This window comes from Lynx rufus, unplaced genomic scaffold, assembly GCF_022079265.1.
Source record: "Lynx rufus isolate CCGP_SWC_20201006 ecotype Redwood Valley unplaced genomic scaffold, mLynRuf1.p SCAF_2, whole genome shotgun sequence".
NCBI lineage: Eukaryota > Metazoa > Chordata > Mammalia > Carnivora > Felidae > Lynx > Lynx rufus.
The window spans coordinates 82,524,974-82,547,148 of record NW_025814834.1 but is presented as its reverse complement, the minus strand read 5'-3'; the positions used below and the strand labels follow the sequence as shown (position 1 = coordinate 82,547,148).

The following is a 22,175-nucleotide window of genomic DNA, read 5'->3' as shown; positions in this document are numbered from 1 at the left end:
ATCAGATTTCTGCTTTTAAAAAGATAAGCAATGCATTAGGTTTCCTTCTATATACTGTAGCAAAGGCTGACATTTTAATAAAGTCAAGAGAGAAAGATAGAGACTGACTCCATAAACAATTTGTTTATTATAGGAAAATCTAATTGATTCCACCTTGCTAATGTGGAATGTTAGGACCACATCCCCTAGTGTTTATCTTTGTAGTATCTCAGAAGAAAAGGTTAGGTAACCAATTTTCTTACACGTTATCATTTTAAACCTTCTTAGCTTCTCAGTTTTTCATACTATTTCCATGTCCACCAAAGTAAATTAATCCAAGATTCTGTCAGATCCCTCCAGATAAAGTGTATGTTAACTCAAGTGTTAGAATAGATTTATTATCTTATCTCTCCCCACCCCCACATCCCACAAACCTATAATTTATTTTCTGTTGCAGTCTTTGTTCTCAGCAAACCACTTCAAATTCTTTTCAGAAGCAAGCAAAGTAAAAAGAAAAAAAAATTATGGTAATTAATTAAGCTGGGCATCAATCTTGTTTTCAGGTTGTGTGGGTCCTCTCTGGACCAACAGATCAATGCTGTGACTGGAGCACTGATGTCTGCCTAGGGCTGAGATGTCCACGTTGTCCTTAAGTTGATACCTTAGCCAACTGTCATAGTAAATGACCTGGTCAGTTTATGGTCTTAGAAAGGCATTTTTAATCTTTGGTGGGATATTAAATGTAACAGAATTACTAATAATGCATTAGAACTGTTCAGCACTTTTTGAGATTGCTTCCTAAGAGGTTTTATTTCAAAACATCAAGTACTCTATGAACATAGTCTACAGAGAACTAGAGAGAAAGCAGAGTGTGGCAGAAAGAGGTATAGGCTTTGGGCATTCTCACGTGAGCCTAATCCCAGGGTCATCAGTTTCCTAAATGATGCTGGGTAGCTGTATTAATCACCCAAGCTGCAATCTCCTCACCCCCCAAGTGGGAATATCAGTTCCTACTCAAAATAATGTCTTAAGAATTAAATGAGATACCATAAGTAGATTATCCAACACTCAAATGAGGCTCAGTAAAAATTAGCCTCCTTGCCCATTTTTTTTTCATCTCATTGTTTGTGGTTTTTTATTTTTGTTTTTGTTTTGTTGTTGTTGTTTTATGTTAGACAACCTTATTAATTTGGATTTCACCACCGTGGAATTGTGGTAATTTGACTTTAGTTATTGTTTACCTATGCATTATCCATGAATAAAAGATTTACTAACCAGGTTGAGGGTGAGAGGATTATAATATATATGTTTAATGGATGAAATAGTTTATAACCATTTGTTAATCAAGTTCAGCACATCGCATACAAATTGGCGTATCAGATTACAAGTTGTTATTAGCTGTTCGTTTCAAGCACGAGTTCTACTTGGAAGCATTTTAAAGCTTGAAAGTCCCTCCCAACAGTGTTGCTAAAAACTACCAACTCAGACTTTCTTCCTTTACCTTCCTACCCCACCCCCACATATACAACAATTTTAATTAGTAGAGATTTTTAACAGTCCATGGAAAGTTGGACTGAATCGCCCCTACAGAATACTGCCCCAATACTGAAGCTATGTGACAACACTAGAGAATATCCTGTGCCTGGTATTACACCACTCAGAAAGTAGCATTCATCTCCTTACCCTCTGCTACATTCTTTCCTTCAGTTACCAGTTTGTCATGAAGTATGGCCTGAAAGATATTTATACTTTTTCTAAATAAATGATGCAAGTTTCTCTCTGAACCATAAATCCTTTATAGTTTAAGGTTCAGTGGCCAAGAATAAGCCCTCAGTGCTGGGCTCCAGTACATCATCATAGCCGGAGAGGCACACTGCCAGATCTTGGCACAGTATTAGGGAATTCTTGGAAAGGGAAGTGGCTTCGGCTGGCATTACACCTCTCCACCTCCACCATGATGTACACACTCAAAACTTACATTTTGAGTCTATGAAACTGGGGTGGGGGAAATGGATGTCTTTATATACTTGTTTCAGTCATTATTTAAAAATGGGAAAAGTGCTCCTGTTTTCTAAACTATATTTTGAAATTATCATCTGCCATCTCTGATCTTACATTAACTAGCCTACAAGTATTGTCTGTCAAAGTAATAATCAAATAATAAAATTCTTTTTTTAGTACATAAATTTTACTCTTCTTGAACATTTCCCGTTGGTCTTCATGTCATTGCTCTTACATTCAATGTGTATTCTGCCTTGAGCCAAATTTAGGAAAGGATTTATTTCTAGACTGGCACCATAATGTTTCTTTTCAATGAAACATTGGTTGTTGGTGGACAGGTAGAGACACCTCCTGATTACCCAGAAAAGTTCTATATTTCAGTGCCACACTACATGACCAAATAAAGGCATGTTTTTAATAGCAGTGGGTAGGGTTCTGTCTTTAGAATTACACTTTGCCTTTTTTCACATGATTATATTTGGCAGGTAGAGATAAAAATAATTCTCTGAATAGTCATTCAAATGAGACAAAACTCATCATTTATTATTAAAACTCATAACTAAACTTATTTGAGGACAATACACTTTCTGTATGTCAGGTGACTATCACACACACACACACACACACACACACACACACATATTTTGACAGTGTGAAACATAAAGACAGCTTACCGTCGCATTTTGGGAATGTATAGCTTAAGTTTGAGTTTTCTTGCGAAGTTTAAACATTTTACTTTGAAGAACCAGCTTCCTGTGCTTGATTATCAGAATTAGCTATTTGTATTCTTTAGTACTATTATTCTCTGTCGAAAGTGTTCTTTGTGTATTACCTTTGCCTTATATATTTTCTTAACTACAGTTGGAAATGAGTCCTTGTTTCCACACCCCATCACCAACCACAGTATTTGGGCTGCATTGTGGCTGGTGGGGTGGCAGGACCATCAACACTCTGTAGCAACAGAATCTCCTTGAAAAGGGAGGAAAGTAGTTTTGGGAAAGTTCTGTGCAAGATAAAATCCAGGCTAACAAAGTCAGTGCCTGGTCAAAATTTGGAGGATAATAAAAATGAAGAAGTAGAGAAGACCAAAAATGTGAATATTAGCAAAAAGACTAAGCAAAGTAAAACCTTGGGTGAGACTGTAAACATCACTGAAGTGAATTGTGGAATTTTGTAACCTTTTTTTCCCTAAACAAGGTTAAAGAGGCCTAGTTCCATTTGCAGATAGCTGAGACCCACACAGTGTCCTCGAGCTTGTCAGGACAGTGTTCATAGAGTTAGTCTGAGGCCAATGCGTGTTTCTGTGATGTGAACTTTTAAACAGTCCTGCTTTAGAAATATGAGCTTACGCAAACCATTTAATTCCATTTATGTGTGGCAGATCAACGTGAAATTTGTTGTACATTTAGAATAGATTTATTCTAGTCCTGTAGTATACTTTTCCACTACTTAAAAACACTGCTTCCAAAGTGAAGAAGAAAGGAAACACACATGCACACACACACACACACACACACACACACACACCCTCAGATAATGCTACTGGCAAAAATTGTTCATGTGTATTTGGTTAGTTCATTTGGAAGAACAATGGGATTCGCTTTAGGGATTTTTCCACGAGTACGATTGATGGAAAATTAGATTCATCCTTCTGTCACAGGTGAGTCAACTCTTTACTCCAAAGTATTTCTTTATCATTAATTCCCATTCTTTAAAAAAAAATACTGAAATATCGCCCTTAGGTTAGCAGGACTTTTTCAGGTTGAAGATATTTTTTAATATTTACTGTTTAATAAATGTTTGACAATAATGAACCTGATAAATGCCTCATATTTGCTTGTTGCTTCAGAGCTGTATTTCCCAGGCTTCAGCCAAAGTTGCATGCTACCTGTAAGAACACTTAGCTAGAAACTTTATTCAAATTCACTTACTCCTTTATTTATTTATTCAACAAATGCTTTTTGGACTCCTATTATGAACTAGGCACCATTCAAGCCACTTTTTAAATAACTCCTTCAGTCTTAGTCTAAGATATAGTATGTGTGAAATCACAGGTATAATGTTCTTTGTATTTTTCTAATATAAACATATGAATATATAACTATTAAAAGTGTTTAAAGGTTGGTCCTGTTTCACGTGCCACCAATGACACTTTGGTTTGTTTTTTGTTGTTTTTTTTTTTTTTTTTTGGGACAGAGAGAGACAGAGCATGAACGGGGGAGGGGCAGAGAGAGAGGGAGACACAGAATCGGAAGCAGGCTCCAGGCTCTGAGCCATCAGCCCAGAGCCTGACGCGGGGCTCGAACTCACGGACCGCGAGATCGTGACCTGGCTGAAGTCGGACGCTTAACCGACTGCGCCACCCAGGCGCCCCATCACTTTGGTGTTTTTAAAGCACCGTCGTCTTCATTATCTTTTTAGATTCTCTCAATGACCCATAAAGATGCACAACCATCCCCAGGGAGCTGACACTCAGCAAAGTGGTGTTCCTAAGAACACAAATGACAGGCAGTTAAGCCAGGCACCCAGTCTGGTCTCCTAAACTAAGCTTGGTACTCTGTGCACAATACCATTCCCCAATAACAGGAGCTGAGGACATTGTAAAAATTGGATGAAATGTAAGGAATGAAGAGCGGGTTTGAGTTCAGCTGTCCTGTCTGTCTTAGGAAATCTGGAATGTGGCTTGTACTCTGTCCTTTGACCTTTGTGGAACAGCTTTGCCTCAGCACTAAGTAGGAGCCAAGTAAATCACCAAGAAATGCAATCCCATTACCAGGTTTCAAGCTTGCAGGAAATTTTGACATTATCTAAGGGGCTCCTGGGTGGCTCAGTTGTTTAAGCGTCCGACTTCAGCTCAGGTTATAATCTCACAGTTTGTGAGTTTGAGCCCCGCATTGGGCTCTGTGCTGCCTGCTTTGGATTCTCTGTCTCCCTCTCTGTCTGCTCCTCCCCCATTCATGCTCTCTGTCTTTCAAAAATGAATAAACGTCAAAAAAAAAAAAAGTGATCTAAGATCTTTGATCCAGGTTCTAACATATACCCCACCTCACTTTCAGAGGGTCAGTTTGGCTCCCTTAAAGGTTTGTGTCTCCCTCTGTTGTAGATTTAAGTTACCTCTACGATACACTACATGCTACCATGTTGACCCCAAATCAAACTTAATTAAATTACCAAATTTTAATGTGTGCCTCATGAACAAAAACAGCAACCGAGATTCAGGTTTGTTCAGAGAAGTCTGAAACTTCCTCCCTATAAGAGTATGTGGGTATGTTTCTGGGTATATTTCCAACCATACTGAACAAACAGGCTATAGAACTATTTGTGTTGAAGAATTGTGATGTCTAAAGAATATGAATGAGTGAAAGGAGGATTTTAGGAGTCAAAAAAATACTCAGTATATGTGTATATTTATACATGAGGTAATATGTGAACTATAAATACATATAAATTCTGGTAATTTTTTCTAAGTCTCAACTGACATCTGTGAAGAGAGTTATTCAATGTTGGTCATTACTATTCACATCATCCTTATTTGAGTAAGAATATGGGGCACATTATGAGGAAAGATACATTATAAAGTCCTCCCTTGATTTCTCACCAAGATAAGAGTTAAATAATTTATGGAACTTCTGACTTATGACTATACAGGAACATAAGGTTATAATTACAGATCAAAGTATTAAGTGTCTTAAATTACTGGCTCCTTCAGTGTAAGTTTTATAAAAATATTTGTGTGTTTTTCCTTTTTAATGTTGCATTTATGTATTTGATTTCTCAGTATTTTCCTCATTTACAAGTCAGCTAAGTAATTTATGAGGGAGTATTCATTAAATCATTAAATATGATTTCGATTTGACTAGAAATTGAATTTATTTTGTTCTCTGATACCATCTGAGGGGACAGCGGTATCTTTAAACAGTTTCTTGAATATTGCATAAGTGTATGAATAATTCCCTACAAACAATGTACACTCCTCATATATTTCACAATCCAGTAGAGTACTAAAATTCTGAAACAAAATAAACTAAACATTTACCTCTGGATATGTATGATCTTGTCAAATCAGAAATAAACAGTGATGTGTATCTTATTTATATTTAGTTTTGGAAAGCACCATCATTGCTTTCTGTGTCAAGGTCATTGAATCCTTTATAAATAATATAGTTCATTATGGAGTACCTTACAGCCTTACAGGCGATTTAAATGGGGGAAAAAATCACAGAAGAGTATTAGTTCAGCAAAATTACCAGAAAATTATCCAAGCATAAAAAAATTTAAAAGATAAGTTTAGGCATGTGTTATCTAAATTTTTGTAAAAATGTAATTTGATTTAAATTAATTTGATCTATTTTTTTGGTATATCTGTGGTGGGGGAGTGGGTGTTTAAATGACTGTATACTTCAATGTATATTGGAGTTGGTATGGAGGAGAGAGGTTGAGTGCTTTGCAGTCAGACCTGAGTTTCAATGCTGGCTATGCTACTTAAATTCACTGAGTCCCATGTGTAAAACAACAAAAATAATACTAGTTTGCAGTATTACCATATTAAATGATAGAACAGTACCTTTCCTGTAATAAACGCACAAGAAATGTTTTTATTACCCCTTATTCTTTATTTAACTAAAAATAAAAACTGAGGTTTAAAAAATAGTTTTAACTTAACTTTGAGGAACTAAGACCAAGGGGGTAGGTCTTCATGTTGGTGTCTTGCTTTATTTCACTGTGAATCCGCTTTCTGTTGCTTTGCATCATTCCCTTCTGAGATCTTTCACTACACCGACTCGTGTCTAATATGAGTTTATGTTACAAGAGAGCTTCCTTCCTACTACCAAAGGAGGTTATTTAAATATCTGTGGAATTAGCTATAGATTATATAAATTAATGTGTGAAATATCTTTCCTATGCTCTTCATGTGAGTAAATACAAAATGAAGCCTCTTTTCTAACATGAAATGTGAAAATGTATCCAGGCACCTTCCCTTCCCTTCCCTTCCCTTCCCTTCCCTTCCCTTCCCTTCCCTTCCCTTCCCTTCCCTTCCCTTCCCTTTCCTTTTTTATTTCAACAAGACACTTTCCTTCATGGCTCCTGTGAAGTGCTGTTAGAACAAAATTGTCTCCTTTTCTAGCATCCAAGAGATTGGGTGTCCCCCATGAAGTCATGTGTATTTGCATCCTTTAGGACAAAACACAAAATTGTGAAGAGGAAAGTGTCTTCGTTATATGTTTTCCTCACTGAATAGTTAGAAATACCTGTTTTCGAACTTCAGAGATGAAACCCTTTGTTACCCATTACTGTGTGCTCAATTTGAAGGGGTCAAAGAAAAATTACTTAATAATGATATTCATGACTCAGGAAGATTTCAAGAGAAAAGTTAATCATTTCCTTGCTTCTTAGTATTTATTGTCTTACCCATGAGGCATTTTGACAACTTCTTGAATTTTTATATAAAAGTAGCATAGGGGCGGGGGGGGCTAAGCGATGGCTGAGAAGACTTGCCTTGAAGCTGTGTTTACACAGCAAGCAACACTGTTTTTACTTAAATTGTTTTTTTTTTAAGATTGACTAAAAATAACAATGTTTTTCTAAAGGTCTTTTTATTCACAAGTTACATACAAGTTTTCTTATTTAGTAACTTTTTCTTGGTGGGGGGTGGCTTCAAGAACCGTGACAGAGATTACTGGGGGCGAATGGCAAAGCCTGCACCTCCCCACCCCCACCAACACCCCAGCCACCACTGGTTGGCCGCACTGTGAAGAAGTAGCAAGCTTCACACAGGCTGGCAGGGATGAAGCAAGAAGGGAGAGGACACGCCCACAAGGTGTAGCCACACCTCTTTCCACACCAGTAAGGACTAAGGTGGCCCACCTCCCACTCAAATTGTGGCCTCTGCAGAACCCAACGTGTCCTAAGTAATAATAGCCACTCTGTGCTTGACTGTGTTCAACATGACTTGCTGCATTTTAATCATCACAGCCATAGTAGCAGGAAGGTAGGTATCGTTGTCCTCATTTTAAAGAGGAGGAAACTGAGCTCAGAACATTTGAGTGTTTTATTCACGCTAGAAACCGAGGAGGTCAGATTCAAACTTCCGTCTGCCAGCTCCAAAGGCCGCCCCCCTTCACTCACCACCGCTCCTGTCCCCCTTCTCCTGGAGTACAGATTTGCAGTAGCTGGGTATCAGGCAGTAGGGGAAGCAAAACCGTCTCTGATTTATATGATTTTGTGAATTGAAGGTTATTTAAATTCCAGATTTTGTTCTTAAAACATTCTTTACAAACTGTTGACAATTGGAAAGCCAGCCAATCTTTCATTTCCATTGATGTTACAGCCTGGAGCCACACAGTCAGCCCCAGCTTGAGCAAGGACAGGACACCTGACAGGGCAGTGAAAGTTAAGCCTCCCTCCCCACAGCAGGAAAGTAAAAAACGGTGGTAACAATTGCAGGTCTGGGTAATATGGTTTGGTCTTCATGCCTTCACTCAGGTGGAGCCCGAGAAGTTGAAGACACTAACAGAAGGTTTAGAAGCCTACAGCCGAGCCCGGAAAAGGAACAGAAAGTAAGCACCAATTTTATTTTATTTTATTTATTTTTTTGCCATTTCTTTCTCAAGTATATGATTTACTGGGTTTTATTCGTAGGGACAAGAAAATCTCACTAATTTTGTCCATCTTAGGGCCTCCCTAAGTGTAGTTTAATGGTTATCGCCCAAGAGGATCATTATAGACAAGCCAAATTAGTTAGCTATTACAGAAAATATTTTCGGCTCAGGTCATGATCTCACGGTTTGTGAGTTCGAGCCCCGCGTCGGGCTCTGGGCTGACAGCTCGGAACCTGGAGCCTGCTTCGGATTCTGTGTCTCCCTCTCTCTCTGCCCCTAACCCACTCACATTCTGTCTCTGTCTCTCTCAAAAGTAAATAAACATTAAAAAAAAAATTAAAAAAAAAATATTTTCTTTTCTTAACAATTTGTACTGTGTGTGGGATGTCCCTCTTCATCATCTCTTTCCTCACTCCCTCCATATCCATCCCTCTTGTTTACTGGGAAAGAAACACTCTCAATGTTTGCCAATTAAGTAGTTTCTAAAAGTATAGCAAGGGGTGCCTGGCTGGCTCAGTCAGAGAGCATGCAACTCTTGATCTCAGGGTCATGAGTTCAAACCCCACACCGGGTGTAGAGATTACTAAAAAATAAATACATACAAACATACGTAAATATATTTTTAATTTTTAAAAATTTAAAAAATTAAAAAATAAAAGTATAGTAAAAGTCTGTCCCTTCAGGGGCTCCTGGGTGGCTCAGTCAGTTAAGCGGCCAACTTCGGCTCAGGTCATGATCTCGCGGTCAGTGAGTTCTAGCCCCTCATCGGGCTCTGTGCTGACAGCTCGGAGCCTGGAGCCTGCTTCAGATTCTGTGTCTCCCTCTCTCTGACCCTCCCCAGTTCATGCTCTGTCTCTCCCTGTCTCAAAAATAAATAAACGTTAAAAAAAAATTTTTAAAAAAAAGTCTGTCCCTTCAGGAGGAGGGCTGAGGAGATATCCCCAATTGTACACAAGTAAGTAATTTCATCCAATTAACTGTTAGTCAAAGTGATGGTAAATAATTCTTTTTTCTTGGGGCAGAAGTAATAGGTTTTCTTTGGAATTATAACAAGAAGTTGTACTTTGGGATGTTATTATTCAAGTATTTCTAGTATGTTCTGGGTAAATGTTGTAAGGACAAGTAGATAATGTTTGAAACACAGTTTCCCTGTCATACAATGTAGTTTTATGTATCATAATTATTTCATCTTAAGGTAGAGAAGTACAAATGTGCTTCTGTACATGCACATGAAAAGTTATTTTAAAAATACATATAATGGGGGCGCCTGGGTGGCTCAGTCCGTTGAGCCTCCTACTTTGCCTCAAGTCATGATCTCATGGTTTGTGAGTTCGAGCCCTGCATGGAGCTCACTGCTGTCAGTGTGCAGAGCCTGCTTTGGATCCTCCGTCCCCCTCTCTCTCTGCCCCTCCACTGCTCATTCTCTCTCTCTCTTTCAGAAATAAACATTTAAAAATATATACATGTAATTGACATACCTGCTCAATTACTACAATTTTCACATTATTGAACATCTAAGAATTATGAGATCAGAATGATTAATAGTGTGTCTTATGTACATAATGATATCAATAGTATCTATTAAAGAGCACTTTTTCTTTTAGTGGTATCTTTAATAATTCTTGCCAGAGGTAAAATTTTAAAATTCAACAACTCTTAGGGAGACTCTTCATCTCAATAGAATGTCTCACAAAAAGATGCCATCCACAATGAGCAAACTCCCCCTGTGTTCAGGAGTTCTTTGGAAGGTAGTGAGGGTTGTGGTGATGATCAAGTGAATAGCCAGGTTTGCTGTAGATCTGATAAGGAATACAGTGAGGCAAGTCCCCTCTGCTCTGACTGAAGTACTACTTGCTATGCAGAGCTTTGTAGTAGGATAAGGCCCATAAAATTAACACAAGGTCTGGAGAAAAGGAGGGAAATTGCAAATTACCTAAATCACAAACTTGCAATGGGCTGTTTGCTATGGAGTATTCAATAGTACTTGTTTATTTGACGTAAAAGATCTCTCAAATCTTTCCTCTAGTGAGATATGCCATTAGCTGAATTATGTGCAAAATATCCAATTGACTGATAACACAGAAATGAAATAACTCCTTAAAATATTTAAATATACTGCCCTGAGGGGCGCCTGGGTGGCTCAGTGGGTTAAGCGTCCCGACTTCCGTTCAGATCATGATCTCGTGGTTTGTCAGTTCGCGCCCCACATTGGGCTCTGTGCTGACAGCTCGGAGCTCGGAGCCTGGAGCCTGCTTCGGATTCTGTCTCCCTCTTTCTCTGCCCCTCCCCCACTCACACTCTGATTCTCTCAAAAAATAAATAAGCATTAAAAATTTTTTAAAATATATATTTATAAATATACTGCCTTGAAATGAATTTCATTTTCCCCATAAATTTGGTATTAATCAATTTTGAAATGTAATAAGGAATAAATAGCAATTTTAAATTGTTTTTCTTCAAAGCTAGTTTACAAGTTGTGGTGAATTTGCATGGGTCCTAAGTGGCATTATCTACATAAACTCATGAAACCATAAACCTAGAATATGGATTGGAGAGGTAAAAGAAGAAAATCTAAGGCAAACTTTAGTAAAAACAGCTTTACTTATTATGCTATTGTCTATTCAGACCAACTTGCCTTATAAATGCCCATTAGAATACTTTACATTTTGCATATAGTATTTAAACTCGATTATTTTATTCTCCCAATCACAAGATGGGCCAGAATAACTATGCCTATTTATGAATGAAGACACTTTAACCCAAATAACCTTAATAATTAGTTGAAGGTCACATAAGTGATGAATGGTGTATTGAACCCAATCATGTGTTTATTCATTTACTTAATCATTTAGTTATTGCCCTAGTTAAGGAGACTAATTGAGCAAAAACCTGTGTTGGGCCCAGTGCTACAGCCCCTGGAGCTCACTGTTTAGCAAAGGAGGGAGATCCAGAAGCCATTAAAATATTAAAATTGCAATGACAGCAATATGTATAGTGTATTTGGGGATCATAGAAAGTGGCATTAAACTCAGGTAAAGGAAGACTTTCTAGAGGAAATATCTGAGCCAGGTCTTGCACAATACATATGTATTAGCCAGACAAAGAAAACAAAGACCAAGATGGGGTGGGGTGGGATGATGTTTACATGAGATCAGCAGTTGGATTTGGGGGACTATAAAGCCTCAGACAGGAAATTGTAAAAGACGCGGCCAAAGGTATAAGCAGCAATCAGATCACGAAGAGGTTAGTAAGGGCCAGTGGGATCCTTTATCTTATTGGAAGTGCCTGATGGGACAGCTAGATGGATTTTCACTTTAGATATGTCTGTACGGAGGATAAATTTTAGGGGAGCCATATTGGAAACAGGGACATTGTTTAGGATGGCATGGCAGCAGTCAAGGGAGAATGAGGGCTCAAACCAGAACAGGAGTGATGAGAATGGAGGAGAAGGAATGTGGTCAAGAAATATTTAGGAGGGAAAATTCACAAAACATCATGGTGATTGGTTGGAATGTGGAGAGCAAGCAATCAAGGACAACTTTCAGGGTTTCAGCTGGGGTGACCTAGTGGGTGGTGGAGACACTGAAATGGAATTTAGTACAGGGGGGCTGTTGAGTGCATGTGGGGTGCCTGTGGACTATGTTGAACCCATGTCTGACACTGGGAAGAAGTGATATTTGACTACGTAAAAATGGCTGTGATCACACAGAGATCCTTTGGCCAATTTGAACAGTGGGTTAAGGATTGAACCTCTTGGGCATTTGAATGTTTACTAGAGATAATGAAGCAGATGGGAATAATCAAAAAGGAGGAAGAGAATAGGGGGTCAGGAGAGCAGGGTGTTAGAAACCAAAGGCTAAAAGCTTCCAGAATGATAAACAGAAGTCCAGTAAGACAAGAACTGAAAAATCTCCATGAAACTGGGCAATTTGGAGGCTATTGGCAACCTTAGTGAAAACCATTTCCAATAAAGTGGCAGGTGTAAAAACAAAGTGGCCATGGGTTGAAGAGTGAATAAGAAGGGAGTAGAGAGAGCTGATATAAATTAGTTTGGTCTTCTTTCTACCCGTAATATAAAATTTTCCTGAAAAATAACTGGAAGAATTTTTAAATGGCAATGATGTGACTGCTTTTTGTAGACAAAGGAAAAGGAGAGAGAAAGTGAGTGAAAAAGGAAGGTGGCATTTGAATAAGATGACTTAGAGACTGGTTTTGGACCTGAGTTCATATCCTATTTCCATCACTTCATAGCTGTGTGCCCTTGCATATGTTGCTTAACCTCTCTGAGCCTAAATTCTTCATTTCTAAAATGGGCATAGAGGGGCACCTGGGTGGCTCAGTCGATTGAACATCCAACTTCGGCTCAGATCATGATCACACAGTTCATGGGTCAAGCCCCTCATCGGGCTCTGTGCTGACAGCTCAGAGCAGAGCCTAGAGCCTGCTTCAGATTCTGTCTCCCTCTCTCTCTGCCCCTCCCCTGCTCACACAGTGCCTCTCTCTCTCTCTCAAAAATAAATAAACATTAAAAATTTTTTTAATAAAATGGGCATATTAATATCTACCTCTTAGCATTGTTATAATATAGATCATATAAACACAGTACTTGGCACATGGTAAGTATTTAGTAAACAGCTATTTTTATTATAAAGATACAGGTGAAGCAAATGAAATTATGAGATATTTTTGCCAGTGGAAACATTCTACCACCATATTAGATGTTTAGAATTCTATGTAATCATTTTAATTTTTAATATTCTACAACCAAACTATATAATAAATATCTTTAAACGTATATGCTTATTACAGCCTAATCACAGAAGAAATATTAACATATTTATTGAAAACATTACTCAGGGTCATTTTATACTTGAAAGAGGAAATAGCTTCATTAAAGAAAAAATTTCATAGCTTTTAGATTTGCTATGATTTTCATTGAAATGAGGATCAAATCTTCTACCTATACTTACACATAAATTTAAAACTGGTAACCTGATTTTTGTGGAGTTCAAAAGTGATAAAGTGATAAAATACATCCTATTTCCACTTTAAGATCAAGAAATTATAGTTATGCTAAATTCCTTAAATTCTTCATACTTTCTCTGCGGATTAAGTTTCAGAATCTACGATTCTTGATGTCTAGGTCTCACCCAAATTTGTTCCATTCTACATGAAGCGAGTTGCTTAAATTCTAAACTGACAGTGTAGAGCGACATGTGGTTCCTCATTTCCCTCATTTCTTATACCATTCACAGATGTGTACCTGCCTTTTTCCTTGATTAGTGAAGATAAGGATAATGTGTGACAATATAGGCAGCGAAAAATGGAAGTGGCAATTATCTCCATTAATAACTAGAAATGTCATTATATGAACATCTATTGCTTAATCAAGTAGGTTTTAGAGTGTCCATTAGTAAAAATGTTTATTATTAAATGTCAGCAGGAAATAGAAAATAGTGGATGAAACTCCACAGGGAGGCCCTCTGTACTGGAAGACTGAATTTTGACTAATTATTCATTTCATGAACTCATGGAAATTTTTCTTCCTCTTTTAAGTGCATTCTTCCCTGACCTGACCAGTTAGTGTAAAAATTAGTCTGCAGCTTTAACACCTGGGAGAGTCTCCCTTTACCTCTTGAATCTCATGATGCATTCAAGTAATTTCATGCCCCACCTCTCTGTATTTATTCTCTCTTCCACAAGTAGTCAATTCTCCCTCTGTTAACTACTTAAGTTTGTTAAAGGAAAAATAAATTTAGCTTAAGTTAATATAAACTCTTTATAAACATTTTGAATATCTTGTTGAAGAAAGAGATCACAAAGTCCTAAATTCTCTCTTTTTTTTAAAGTTTATTCATTTATTTTAAGAGAGAGAGAGAGAGAGAGAGACAGGGTGTGTGTGTGTGCACGCACAAGTGGAGGAAGGGCAGAAAGAGAGGGAGAAAGAGAGAATCGCAAGCAGGCTCGATGCTCAGTGCAGTGCCCAATGCAGGGCTTGATTCCATGAACTGTGAGATCATGACCTGAGCCAAAATCAGGAGTCAGATGCTTAACTGACTGAGCCACCCAGGCAACCCCTAAATTCTATCTTTTTATTCAGCAAGTAATATTGAATTATTTTTGTACCTTAATGGTGATGTTATTGCAATTTTTCATAGGGAAACCTTTTTCATGACTCTTTGAATTTATTACTTTTAAAAACTGTTTGTAGTTAAATACCCATGTTCTTCATTGACAAATTAGAATCGGTTTCACCAGCTCTCCCTATAAAGTCATAAAGTATGGCATAGAAACTGTTGTCATATACTGATTTCATAGGCTTGCTGTAAAGATTAAATGAGATAATGTATATAAAGATTTAACACAACTCTTAGCAAATAGACAATTTTCAATAAATAGTAACAATTCTTGTTATTAAGGTAAAAGTGAGAGAACCAAAATTCTCTAATGGTTTTCTATTGAAATGTTTTACCTTCATTTTAGACATTTAGAACTTTAGGTAGTCAAATATAAACCCATAAGATACTATAATAAAAATCCATAACAAATATCCTTTGAAATGTATATTCATACTTTTAAGTACAAAAGAAATAGGATAAATCTATGTAACATGTTACACAAGGTGTAATAGTGTCAGGCAACTAGGCAATGTATGATACTGTCAAGACCTTTGCCAAACAGCCCACAAATGGGATCCCAGTCCAACCCCAGCCAAGCTTACATGACCCCATGGAATCCTGGCATTTGATTCCCCCCCTCCCCAGTCACCCAGAATCAGGCTTGGCAAACTCCTCACAGGGAAAGCAACTCAGACCAACTCCATGAGATGCCCATGGTCCCTTAAAATTGGAATAGGTAGGTAAATAAAAGACAGTGTATGAATAGATTATATCAACTTAAACAGTGCCCGAAAACAGTGATAAGGGAGAAAGAGACAAGTTACAGAAGGGCATGTATACCATACCACCCTTGATGGACACCTTTGTGTGTATATTAAACACACACACACACACACACACACACACATAAGACAGCACTACGTACCATTCATGGATATATCGTATAAAGTGTAAAAACATACTATAAGGAAACACAACATAGTTGCCTTTGGGGAGAAAAGGAGGAGAGAATGAGACTAGGAATTGATAACAAATGGGAATTTCAGCTTTTTTTTTTAATAAAAAAGAAAGGAAATAATAATTTATTATCAGTTTATTTTCAGAAGTGGATTTGTTAGAGGTTAACTATTCTATGCACTTTTCTGCATTGTTTATATTTCTAAAAATAAATAGGAAGAATGTGAAAGCTAGAGGCTAGCCTACAGGCCGTCAAAAGGTAAGGGGTTGCTGTTGTATTGCCCACATAATTTAGTTAAAACCAATACATTAATCTTTTTTTTCCAGTTAAACTGATTCAAGTTCATATATGTATATCCCAGAATATACAGATGTCGTGTTAGCTTTGAACAGATTTTTTATTTAGGAAGTATGTGGAGCATCTGTGATATGCCCAGCAGTATACTCCTCAGGGTATACGCAGAAACTAAATGTATGAATTGTCTAGTCCCTGCGAATGAGGGTAAAACCTGGTGGGGGCTGTGGTAAACCAAAAGGCCTCATGTAAAGGCATTCCACTAAAGTTCAAATATGTTTTTAAACACGACGTGAGCCAAACTAAATGGGACTATGAGCCAAATTCTTCCCCAACTGCAAATTTCCAATCTCCGTGTACGTGCCGAGGTGAGACTTAACTCTTGGAAAACCATGCTGACAGCCTGCAGCTTTATCTCTGCAGCTTTTCTAGTAATTGTTGTGACAAGATAAATGAAATGAATCAGCTTAGTACTCAGAATAATTGCGTAACTATATGCATAAAAAAGAATAAAGTAAGTTAGTTAGAATAGACAAAGGGTACATAATTACAGAGGTAGATGGTGTGGATTTGCCTGGTTTTAAGTAGTTCGTTGCACAGCTCCCTATAGTTTGAATACACCGTTTTGTGTTATTCAGGCTGCACATGTGTGTAATGCTAGGCTGAGTACAGAGAAAAAGTCAGATGCGCGATAGACACTCTGAGACAGCCATTCTTTATCGGTTCAAATAGTTAAGTCACTTTGGTTTTGCAGAAAAGGTGGTGGGCCCAGGAGGGAGCCTTAGGTGTGATAGATTGTGAAACTGTTTCCCACCCAGAACTTGTGCAGGCACCAGGATTTCAGCCTTCACTTGCTCAACTCAGAAGCCGGGATACGGCAGCGAGGGCAGAGGGAGCTCCCTAGTGGCCAGAGTCTGCAGTTCAGCCCCTCCGCCCTCCCCCTGGCCACGCAGCCTGGCTGCCTGAGAAAGGCAGGCCAGAACAAGCAGTGCAGGGCAGGCTGGCATCCTGGACGACAGGCTGCGTCTGTGGGAAAAGAGACCCGCGGCCCAGTTTTCTTGCAAAATCATCCGACTGTGGAAGAAGCATGTGGAAAGGGAAAGAATCCATTGTCCCCTATCATGTGCTCCGTTTTTTCATAGTTCTGTGACTTTATTATTAGTATTAAGTGGTGAGAATCCAGGGATGTTTGTCATCTGACTTTTTCAAATGTAAATATAAATTGACTTTCTAGGGTGGAATTGGTGCTTCTGTTTTCTGATTAGGGGATTAAATTGAGACTTTGTTTCCTTAATTTGTTAATCTGGTGTGTTGTTTTCATTAATTCCAGAAGTGGAAAGCTAAATAACCATTTAGAAGCTGCTATTCATGAGGCCATGAGTGAACTGGACAAAATGTCTGGGACTGTAAGTTAATTTATTTTTCCATTATACTATGTTTCTTTGAAAATAAATTGTATTACACTTTTTGGTAAAGTGTCTTCAATATTGACAAGCAACTCACGTAGCAATACTAAATTGCTAGGCTCCAAAAAAGACTGATAATCAGAAAAGATTCAAAGTAATTTAAGAAAAAATAACCTAGTAGTATTAACTGTGTCTTTTTCTCTGAGATAACTTTTGTTTTTCCCACATAACATTCCTTCTAAACGTAAGCAGCAAAAAATAAAGTTCAAACCACAGCTTTATGCATTTAACTCTCTGCACAGCAGTGGCCATTACTGTTGCCTAAATATTCAATAATGCAAATTTCTCTTTGTCCATAGAACCAAAAAAAAAGGGGGAGAGGGATATTGAACAATAGGGTCAAGATCAAGAGTGTATCGACCTCTCATTTCCTTTCTATTGTTACCTAAAAAGTGAAATATTTGGCACAAAGTCCTATTGTTAAATTACTGAACATAGTAACCTCTGGTTTTCAAGAAGTTGTGTCTGTTCTTTCTTTACATTTTTACTTAACTGTTCACATAATAGTATCGAATGTGAGAAGTTTCATCATTGTTCTCTAATTCAAACATTGGTGAGTGTAAACACTCAAAATATAATTTTGGTAATTTCTTTAAAAAAATGTGAATTATCCAAGGCTATTCAGCAATGAAAGCTAATTTACTTTCACTCAACACTTTGTGTTAAAGTCACCTGGACCCCAACAACCCATTCAGTGGCTACTTATTGACAGGTATAAGTTATAGACTCATAGAATGTTGGGGTTGGTATGGGCTTTAGAGATGTTGTGATCTAACCCATCGTTTTGCAGATGGATGAATTAAGGCCCTGAGATGTTAAACTTCCTGACAGAATGTAGGAAAGGTTGGAGGCAGGGATCATGAAGTCCAACACCTTCCAAGGCCAGGCAAATACACTAAGTAAAGTGGGTCAGGTGTGAGAAAAAACAGCAATTCAAGTGGATTGAAAAATGCCAACTAGAGGTCAAGGAGGCTACCTTAGAGGCTCAGCACAATAGATACTGTTACTTACTTCAGTCTGGTGCCGGTTGGGGAAGGGCTTTCCACACACTGTCATTCAGAGGCCCAGGTTCTTCTTTCTGTTTCTAGTGTCCCCCATTCCTCAGGGCTTCCGAGTGCTCCTTCATATCATTTGCATGCAGCCCAGCAGGTGAGAGAAGTGAGTATGCACAGGGGTGCCAGGATAGGCTCCTCACTTCTGCTGTTTTCCACTGGACTGACCCCCTCATCTGGCTTTCTTAAGGCAAATGGACTAGGAAATGCATTCTACAATGTGCCCATTCAGGAAGAAGAGAAAATGGGTTCAGTGAGCCTCTTGCTGGTCTTTGCTGCAGGACATTTGGCCTTTGTGGCCAGCAGGCAGTGAGGAGTGATGGGATTGGGGCAACCTGGCGGCCATGCTCTCTCCAGAAGGAACTCCTTCTTCCATACTCCAGCAGGTCCAAACCTATGGGAAATTATGCCAGAATTGCCAGCTCCTCCAATTTTTATAAGGTGCTAAGTCTAGAAGTCAAATTCCAACTTTTTTCATGTTGACAACTGTCTTTGTAAACATTGAAACATCATATAGCTGTTAAACAAAATACCTTTTCAGGCCATATTTGGTTCACAGATTACCAAGACTTCTTTGCAGCCTTGGATAAAGGCTTCTTTCCTCAATTATAACAAGTTTTCAGTTATCGCTCTTCGTCAGAAACTAGTGGTTTTTAAAAAATGTATATGGACAGGTTAGGAGGAAGAGGCAGTGTGACAAACTTATAAATGTTACTTTTAAAAATTTAAGTTTTTAAAACAGCTTTTTGCGTTTGCCTTCGAATAGCATTGGCCTTCGTTGTTATCTTAACATTATTTTAAAACAATTAGGCCAACTTGTAGTGGATCTTGAGAGCTGATTGGGAACATCTCCTAATTATGAATTCTGTGACATTATGTTGGCAACTTTGAAATTGGCTGTGGTACAAGTACATACACCATGGAAATTGGCATATCCTACACTCAGCTTGTGTCCCTCCACAGGGTACTGGTTGTTAAACATTAGCTACACCACGGCCTTGGGACCATCCTGCCTTTCCTGGGTCTAGGCTTGCCCTCTCCTGTCAGTAACCATAAACATTGTGGGGCACCTGATCACCTCCCTAGCACCTGTCCTCTGCCCCTCCAAACCATACCTGCTGTCCGATACCTGGTAACCATGCTCTGCCATGCTCCATGCCTGCTCAATCTGATACACAGCCTTAACTGCTACAGTTTCTGCATTTAGTATACAGAGATGAGTTCATCAGTTACACTTTCCAGACTATACAAGCTCAGATCTGCCAACAGATGGTAGTGATCTTCTATTTTTCACTCTGATTGTTCTCTTAAATAAACTTCCATGGGCTGAGCTGAGTGCATATTCTTACCATCTCTGACCCTTCTTAGTAGTTGTAAAATAAGTCGGGTGATGAAGTAAAGAAGAAAACATGTTTGGTATGTATTTTTCTGCTTTTCTAGACTCTGCTGAAGTTGGCGATCTAGGGATCCCTAACAAAAAGGGCTTTATTTTTGTCTTAAATGCACAGCAGAGGTAGCAACTGCACACGTCATTTCCCACACATGATGTTCTCTGGTTCCTCCCTTGTGTTCCAGTGTTACAGGTTTGCTCTGCTCATCTGTTCCTAGGACTCCTCATTCCCTGTAGTGACTATGGACAATCTTGGTAAAAATTTTAAATGGCTCAGGAGATCAGTGATTGGAAATGTAAGGTGGAATCTCTTTCCTCCCCTGTTTCTTTGTCAGAAATCGAATGGTGCTTGTACTTTCAACCTTTGTTGTTATTTTTTCCCCACCTCTTTATTTCCAGGTTCACCAAATCCCACAGGGAGACAGACAAATGAGACCCCCCAAACCCAAGAGGAGGAAGATCTCCAGATAACAGGGACTACTCCACCAATGCGCAGTGTTTATTAAAGGAACGTGCACAGATATTATCTCTATATAGGTATTGATATAGCCACTGTTATATCAGTATTTATACTATGGCAGATAGCTACCACCACCACAGGGTGCTAAAAGAAACAGTGATACGATATTTTTTTTTGATGAGGAAGGATAATGAATGCTGGAAAACCAATCAAAATCCCTGAATGATGAGAGTAATAAATGGTCAAGAGATTACTGAGAAACTTTTTCTATAATACTAAAATTGTGATTATAAGAAATGTCCACATGTTTCTGAAGAATTTTCAATGTTGTATATAGAAAATGCAGAATTTCATGGCGATATCAGAAATGTAAATATTGTACAATATTGTCATGTACAAGCGTACCTAATGCACACTTTATCTTTTATTGTACAAAGAAATAGTGTACAAAATCCTTTGGTTTCTATGGAGTACACCTACCAGAGACTACCAGTGTAAAGTGATAAATAAAAATACAACCTAAATGCTTTTCTATGATAATGTAAAAGATGCTGTTTTTGTATTTAACAGCAGAGAAAAGGCATGACGATGTATTACCTGAATTATGACATACATTGCACACCACCGAGTGTCCATTTCTATTGTCTGTTTGGAATGAACCTTATCCGGAAGCACTGGACCCGATTTCGGGTGCCTAGGAAATCAAAACCTTGCAGATTCCTAAAGGGATGAGGGCTCACAGGTCTAAATTAAGAATTCAGAAACTGCAACCATTTGTTGCATATTTTTTTTACCTAAGTTTTAAAGTAGAATAGGTTTTATAAAAAAAAAAATCTTAGATGGAATATTTTACTCAGTCATTTCTGTAGTTAATGTTTGATAGCCACCTCTTGACTCAGATAGCTTAGGCCACACCACCACGGATGCTCAGAGTTGAATTTTTTTGGCAAACAATACCGGACAAGATAAAACTCTGTTTCCACACCTGGAGGCAAAAGCCCCCCTTCAAAACCATTATCAGAGGTAAGGTTGATTATAAGTCAGTTTTCTTGTAGTGGCAAAAAAAAAAAAAAAAAAAAAATACCAATCATCACAGCAAGTGTCATAGCCATTCATCAGTATTACTCAAACCAGAAGTGAAGGTGGCTTACAAAATTATTAGCAATGGTAATTTTTTATCAGTATTATGTAACATATCAGATTTATTTTATTTAAAGAATTATTTATACCATTAACAGATTCTTATATATATTAATGTGGCTGAAATGTGCAGGTTAAATCTATTAACCAAATTATTTATATTATATTAAGTAAGAAAAAAATGTGAAACAAATGTAGAGAGAAAATACTACATTACAAGTATACAAACCTAAAACTGTGAGCCATTGTAAAGTACAAGGTTATTAATAAGAAATGTAGCACAACATGATTTTCCGTCTTTTTTCACGATTTTTGTGGTGGTGGTATAACCCTGTCTCCCACGCACTTGAGAGAAGTTTCAGGCCTCCAGCCTGACTTCAGCTGATGGATTGTCAAAAGAAGGGATCCATTATCCCTTTATTCTTAGAATCACCAGCCCCCACCCCTAAACCCATAAACCCCTAGAGAGCGCTCGCTGCCTTGTCCCCTAGCCTGGGGCTCACTCAACAGCTTCATGCTCCAGTTGCCGGGAGCCCTTCAATAGCAGGCTCTGGACCCCCAGATGCCCACCACCTCCACTATCCCTCCTCTCTCACCCACCCCGCATACTCCTCACTCCCACGATGTAGCAGAGTTCCAGTAACTCAGGAAAAAGGAGACCAAGGTCATTCTTCCAGTTGGTTTCTTGGGGCCACAGCACAGAGCACTCCACCAGGG

General features: G+C 38.3%; 1 protein-coding gene across 1 annotated transcript in view; it reads left to right on the top strand.

The window, feature by feature from the left end:
* MBD5 (methyl-CpG binding domain protein 5) overlaps positions 1-21,747 on the top strand; it is a 141,910-nt gene extending 120,163 nt beyond the window's left edge. The window contains exons 10-12 of the mRNA XM_047083962.1: positions 8,464-8,537; positions 17,281-17,356; positions 20,258-21,747. Of these exons, the coding sequence (XP_046939918.1) occupies positions 8,464-8,537; positions 17,281-17,356; positions 20,258-20,329 (222 nt within the window). The 3' untranslated portion in view covers positions 20,330-21,747. The remainder of the gene's footprint in view (positions 1-8,463; positions 8,538-17,280; positions 17,357-20,257) is intronic.
* The last annotated feature ends 428 nt before the right edge of the window (positions 21,748-22,175 follow it).